This window comes from Theropithecus gelada, chromosome 2 (assembly GCF_003255815.1).
Source record: "Theropithecus gelada isolate Dixy chromosome 2, Tgel_1.0, whole genome shotgun sequence".
Taxonomy (NCBI): domain Eukaryota; kingdom Metazoa; phylum Chordata; class Mammalia; order Primates; family Cercopithecidae; genus Theropithecus; species Theropithecus gelada.
The window spans coordinates 90,275,852-90,282,626 of NC_037669.1; the positions used below are offsets into that span (position 1 = coordinate 90,275,852).

The following is a 6,775-nucleotide window of genomic DNA, read 5'->3' on the forward strand; positions in this document are numbered from 1 at the left end:
AAAAAAAAAAAAAAAAAAAAAAAAAAAAAAAAAAAAAAAGATTAGGTAACTTAATCCACAGAAACTTCTTAGCATGATACGCTGACACTGAATAACTGTTAGCTGCTGTTATCAGTTTGTTTAATTATTTACATTTTATTACTTTTTCTAAAAGACTAGGCTGAGCGTGGTGGCTCTTGCCTGTAATTCCAACATTTTGGGAGGCTAAAATGGGAGGACTGCTTGAGCCTAGTAGTTTGAGACCAGCCAGGGCAACATGAAAAGACCTTGTCTCTATAAAAAAAAAAAAAATACAAAAATTGGCTGGGCACAGTGGCTCACGCCTGTAATTCCAGCACTTTGGGAGGCCGAGGTGGGCAGATCACGAGGTCAGAAGATCGAGACCATCCTGGCTAACACGGTGAAACCCCATCTCTACTAAAAATACAAAAATTAGCCGGGCGTGGTGGCGGGCGCCTGTAGTCCCAGCTCCTCGTGAGGCTGAGGCAGAAGAATGGCGGGAACCCGGGAGGCGGAGCTTGCAGTGAGCCGAGATTACACCACTGCGCTCCAGCTTGGGCAACAGAGCGAGACTCTGTCTCCAAAAAAAAAAAAAAAATTAGGCCAGTGCAGTGGCTCACACCAGTAATCCCAGCACTTTGGGAGGCTGAGGCAGGTGGATCACAAGGTCGGGAGTTCAAGACCAACCTGGCCAAGATGGTGAAACCCTGTCTCTACTAAAAATACAAAAATTAGCGGGGCATGGTGGCACGTGCCTGTAATCCCAGCTACTTGGGAGGCTGAGGCAGGAGAATCTCTTGAACCCAGGAGGCGGAGGTTGCAGTGAGCCGAGATCGTGCCACTGCACTCTAGCCTGGGTGACACAGAGCAAGACGCTATCTCAGAAAAAAAAAAAAAATTAGGCACAGTGGCAGGAGGATGAGATGGGAGGATGGCTTAAGCCCAGGAGGCAGAGGTTGCAGTGAACCAAGATCGTGCCACTGCTCTCCAGCCTGGGCAAGAGAGCCAGACCCTGTCTCAGAAAAGAAAGGCCAGGCACGGTGGCTCACGTCTATAATCCCAGCACTTTGGGAGGTCAAGTCGGGCAGATCACTTGAGGTTGGGAGTTTGAGACCAGCCTGAACAACATGGAGAAACCCTGTCTCTACTAAAAATACAAAATTAGCTGGGCATGGTGGTGCATGCCTGTAATCCCAGCTACCTCGGGAGGCTGAGGCAGGAGAATCTCTTGAACCTGGGAGGCAGAGGTTGCGGTGAGCCGAGATCGTGCCATTGCACTCCAGCCAGGGCAACAACAGTGAAACTCCATCTCAAAAAAAAAAAAAAAAGGCCGGGCGCGGTGGCTCAAGCCTGTAATCCCAGCACTTTGGGAGGCCGAGACGGGCGGATCACAAGGTCGGGAAATCGAGACCATCCTGGCTAACACGGTGAAACCCCGTCTCTACTAAAAAAATACAAAAAACTAGCCGGGCGAGGTGGCGGGCGCCTGTAGTCCCAGCTACTCGGGAGGCTGAGGCAGAAGAATGGCGTGAACCCGGGAGGCGGAGCTTGCAGTGAGCTGAGATCCGGCCACTGCACTCTAGCCTGGGCGACAGAGCGAGACTCCGTCTCAAAAAAAAAAAAAAAAAAAAAAAAAAAAAAAGAAAAGAAAAAATTAGCTGACTGTGGCATGTAATACTTGGAAGGCTGAGATGGGAGGATTGCTTGGGCCCAAGTCAAGGCTGCAGTAAGCTGTGTTGGTGCCATTGCACTCCAGCCTTGGCAACAGAGTGAGACCCTGTCTCAACAACAACAACAATAATCTGCCGAGAGGGGCAGATCACTTGAGGTCCGGAGTTCGAGACCAGCCTGGCCAACATGGTGAAACCCCGTCTATACCAAAAAATATAAAAATTAGCCAGGCATGATGGTGCACATGATAGTCCCAGCTACTTGGGAGGCTGAGACACAAGAATTGCTTGAGCCCCAGAGGTGGAGGCTGCAGCGAGCCAAGATTGTGCCACTGCACTCCAGCCTGGGTGGCAGAGTGAGACCCTGTCTCAAAAAAAAAAAAAAAAAAAAAGACTAGAAGGAAATACACTAATGTATGAACAGTGAAAGATCCTGAATGGTAGGAAAATCTTGATATTTCTTTCTACTTTTCTGTGCTTTCCAAGTTTTTTGTACAATGAATATGTCTTCTTTTATAATCAGAAAAGGAACAGTATATATTTTTTTGAAAGGAATTTTCAGAATCCATTTTCTAGAGATTTGAGTTAGTGGAGTCCTGATAAAGGACACTTTCCTTTACTTAGTACCACTGTTGATTATGCCTGTGACCCTGCCAAAAGCCATCGATGTTGCCTTTGCCCCACAGGAGAACCCAAAGGATGGCTGCTGACATGCAAAGGAAGAGAAGCAGCGAATGCCCTGATGGCACATTGACTCCTCCTGATGGACACAGTGTGGAGAGAGCTGAGAGCCCCACACCAGGACTGGCCCAGGGAATGGAGCCAGGTATGGGCAAGTGTACAGCCTCAGCCAGCTGCCAACCAGAGCAGGCTCCGGGGGGATGGGGGCAGAAATTAGCATTCCCAACCACTTTTTGCTTTCCACTTATTCATGCATTTGTCAGTCACTCATTGGATATTTGTCAGGTTCTGGGGAAAAGGCAGGAGGCCAGGCTCATTCTGCATGTGGCTTTCCTCTCCACTTCGTATGACGCTGTTCGCCCTGAGCTTTCTGGCTGCCATTGTGGGCTCTTCTTCTGTTCCCTGTGTCTACAGCACACCTCCCCGGCTCCTTCTCCCCTCCTCACAAGTTAGGCCTGCTCTGACCATGCTCTGTATAGGACACTAATTATTTCATAATTTTATCTCTTTATGCATATATTGCCCATCTCTCTCTTCCACAAGATTGTGAACACTGAGCATAGGGCAGTTATATCCCCAGTGCCTGATACAGGGCTGAATTCGTAAGAGAGACTCAAAATATATCTGTTAAACTATTTTGTCAAAAAACCAATAAAGGAAGACTGACCTGGTCCCTGCCGTGAGGCAGTCACAGGCTGTGGAGCCATTTCAAGGGGTCAGTCAGAAGCTATGGCCTAAGTAGGGTAGGGGAGCTTTCTCCCAGAGAGATTCATTGAGTATGGGTGGTGCTCCAGACACAGGGTGAGGTGCTACGTTCCTGCACCTTGCTGGGTACCATTGTAGCTGGGGAGAAGGACGATAATTGGCAAGTGCCACAAGAGAAATCAAAGAGGGACATATAGAGTGCCTGGGGTTGGAAGTCAGTAACTAACATCTTCCCTGAAAGCTGAAGTGTGACAATTAGCCAGCCACGTGGGGAGATAGGAGACAGCTGACAGCAGGTGTGGAGCTCCCAAGGCAGGTGGGGGCATGTTGAAACTGTCTAAGAGCAGATCTTGGCCAGTGTGACCAAGATGGGCAAGGGAGTAGGGTGGGAGATGGGAATGAGAGGTAGGCAGATACCAGCCACCACTGCTGCCATGAGTGGTTTCGGTCTTCTTTCCAGTATGATGGGAGGAGACTGGTGGGCTGTAAGTTTCAGAGAAGCATCATCCATGGCAGACAGTGGCAGAAGGGAACAGTGGCTTGACCCTGACAAATCAGGCAGTCATGCTGGAGTGACCACGTTAGGCACCTTGCTGGTAGGAGTGTCTGCCAGTAGCTACCCCTCTAAGCACCAGTGCTTTTGGCCTGCAGGTGCTGGGCAGGAGGGTGCCATGTTCGTCCATGCCCGTTCCTACGAGGACCTGACTGAGTCAGAGGATGGGGCAGCTTCTGGGGACAGCCCCAAGGAGGGTGCCAGGGGTCCCCCGCCGCTGCCTGCAGACATGCGTCAGATCAGCCAGGACTTTAGCGAGCTAAGCACCCAGCTGACGGGTGTGGCCCGGGACCTGCAGGAGGAGATGCTGCCAGGAAGCTCTGAGGATTGGCTGGACCCCCCAGGGGCAGTTGGCCGACCAGCCACAGAGCCCCCCAGGGAGGGCACAGCCGAGGGGGATGAGGAGGATGCCACGGAGGCATGGCGCCTGCACCAGAAGCATGTCTTTGTGCTGAGTGAGGCAGGGAAGCCTGTGTACTCCCGCTATGGGTCTGAGGAGGCACTTTCCAGCACTATGGGTGTTATGGTGGCCCTGGTGTCCTTCCTGGAGGCAGACAAGAACGCCATCCGCTCCATCCATGCAGGTGAGCCACCTGGAGAGGGAATGGGGTGGGCTCCCCTGGCCAAGGTTCATTCATAGCAGGTTTTGGACCCCTGCAGACCAGAGGGCTGGGATGTGCTATGTGACTGAGGGTAAGCCCCTCTACCTCTCTGAGCCTCAAGGTCCTCACCTGAACAGAGGATAACAACACTGCTGGCCTCATGGGGCTGTGGTGAGGACCAAAGATGCCTCTGACATGGGCTTTGCCTTTGGAGAGAGTGAGAATCTCCCTGGGGAGGTGACAAAAAGAAAGAAAGAAAAAAAAATACATATATGTATCTCCCAGGTCCTGAGCTCCACCCAGCCAGCCCTTGCCAGTTGACTTAGCACTTAGCATAAGAATGTGTGTTTCAGAGGGAGCGAGTCTTTGAAACAAGTGGCAGGGATAGGCCCTGAGCCCTCAGGGAGAAGGAGCAATGGGTTTTTATCCTGAACATCCTTAAGCCCCTACTGTGCGCAGAGCTCTGAGCGAGGAAAGGATGGGCGAAGCGGTGTTCGGAGGGAGCTGCGGCTGAGGCTGATATCCCTCTTTCCCATCCCGCCCTCAGATGGCTACAAGGTAGTATTCGTGCGCCGGAGCCCGCTGGTGCTAGTGGCAGTGGCTCGCACACGGCAGTCGGCACAAGAGCTGGCGCAGGAGCTGCTCTACATCTACTATCAGATCCTGAGCCTTCTTACCGGTGCGCAGCTGAGCCACATCTTCCAGCAGAAGCAGAACTATGACCTACGGCGCCTGCTCTCGGGCTCAGAACGCATCACCGACAACCTGCTGCAGCTCATGGCACGAGACCCCAGCTTCCTGATGGGGGCGGCACGGTGCCTGCCCCTCGCAGCAGCCGTGCGCGATACTGTGAGTGCCAGCCTGCAGCAGGCACGGGCGCGCAGCCTGGTCTTCTCTATCCTGCTGGCCCGCAACCAGCTCGTGGCACTTGTGCGCCGAAAGGACCAATTTCTGCACCCCATCGACCTGCACCTGCTTTTCAACCTCATTAGTTCCTCCTCGTCCTTCCGCGAGGGCGAGGCCTGGACGCCCGTGTGCCTGCCCAAATTCAACGCAGCCGGCTTCTTCCACGCACATATCTCTTACCTAGAGCCTGACACCGACCTCTGCCTGCTGTTTGTCTCCACTGATCGTGAGGACTTCTTTGCAGTCTCTGACTGCCGCCGCCGCTTCCAGGAGCGCCTTCGCAAGCGTGGAGCCCACCTGGCCCTGCGAGAGGCGCTGCGCACACCCTACTACAGCGTTGCCCAAGTGGGCATCCCTGACCTGCGTCACTTCCTCTATAAGTCAAAGAGCTCGGGACTCTTCACCAGGTGAGGGAGGGCCTTGAGGGCACTGCTGTAGGGGGACAGGGACATGTGGAGTTGGGAGGCTGTTTGCTCCTGAGCTCTGAGATGTAGCCATGAAGCTGCCCCCATCTTTGGAAGCAGACTAGTGTGCTGGGTCTGTTTTACTCTGGCACCAGAGACTCACACTCTCCATCACCCCATGAGCATACCCCTCTCTACTTTATTACCCAGAAGGCCTGGAAATGCCCAGTATACCCAGGGAAGGAAACTGGAACAGAGGTCTCTCAGGTCCCTTGTCCTAGAGCACCTCTACTTTAGGCGTCAGTTTGGTCCAGCTCAGGAAGCAGAGCCTTCCTCTACTCCCTCCCCCAGCAGAGGGGCTGGGAAGATATGGCCTTCCTTTGTCCCTTTTGGCCCACAGGATTCCTAGTTCACTTTCCTCTACTCCAGATCTGTCACTCTGTCTTGGACATCTAAACTCAACCTGGCTTCTCCAAAGAGGGGTCACCAAAGACACCATGAGCTTAGGGGGTAAGAGGGGACACAGCTCTAGTCTCAGTGGGCCCAGCTCTGTCCTGGAGTGCCTGCTGTGGTGGGGAGACAATGCCCTGTCCTAAGGGAGTATTTGGAGGGTAAGACATATGATAGAGTCTTCCTGGATAGGAAGAGGTGTTTCTAAATCTCTAGAGAAGACAGTGGAAGTCATTCCTTTGCAAACCTACTCCCCCCAACCCTGTCTGCAGCCCTGAGATTGAGGCCCCGTACACCAGTGAAGAGGAGCAGGAGCGGCTGCTGGGCCTCTACCAGTACCTGCACAGCCGTGCCCACAATGCCTCTCGCCCACTCAAGACCATTTACTACACGGGCCCCAACGAGAACCTCCTGGCCTGGGTAAGGCAGCCCTGGGATGGGCTGGGCTTCACAGAGGTCCTAGGTGTGGGCCATGAGGGGCATCTAACCTAGATGACAACCCTTTGCCCCTTCTCCAGGTGACAGGCGCCTTTGAGCTCTACATGTGTTACAGCCCCCTGGGGACCAAGGCATCAGCTGTCAGTGCCATCCATAAGCTGATGCGCTGGATCCGCAAAGAGGAAGACCGCCTCTTCATTCTCACGCCCCTCACCTATTGATGGGAATGTGTGCAGGCTCAGCCTTCCCAGGCACACTGGGTGTGGGAAGCCGTAGGAGCCTCCAGATGGGGGCTGGCCTCTCTTGCCCAGCCAGCAGGCAGGGACTGTGGGTTGGTGAGTGCATTAAAGTGCTTTGGGGAAGACA

At 53.2% G+C, this 6,775-nt stretch overlaps 1 protein-coding gene across 2 annotated transcripts in view; it reads left to right on the forward strand.

Annotated features, from left to right (window-relative positions):
- Window positions 1-6,775, forward strand: part of MON1A (MON1 homolog A, secretory trafficking associated) — a 23,711-nt gene extending 16,936 nt beyond the window's left edge. Inside the window, exons 2-6 of one of the 2 annotated variants that reach the window (XM_025376968.1) lie at window positions 2,357-2,496; window positions 3,708-4,193; window positions 4,759-5,524; window positions 6,244-6,391; window positions 6,490-6,775. In XM_025376968.1, coding sequence (XP_025232753.1) covers window positions 2,357-2,496; window positions 3,708-4,193; window positions 4,759-5,524; window positions 6,244-6,391; window positions 6,490-6,630 — 1,681 coding nt within the window. In that variant the 3' untranslated portion in view covers window positions 6,631-6,775. The remainder of the gene's footprint in view (window positions 1-2,356; window positions 2,497-3,707; window positions 4,194-4,758; window positions 5,525-6,243; window positions 6,392-6,489) is intronic. The other variant, XM_025376969.1, reaches the window with a different exon arrangement.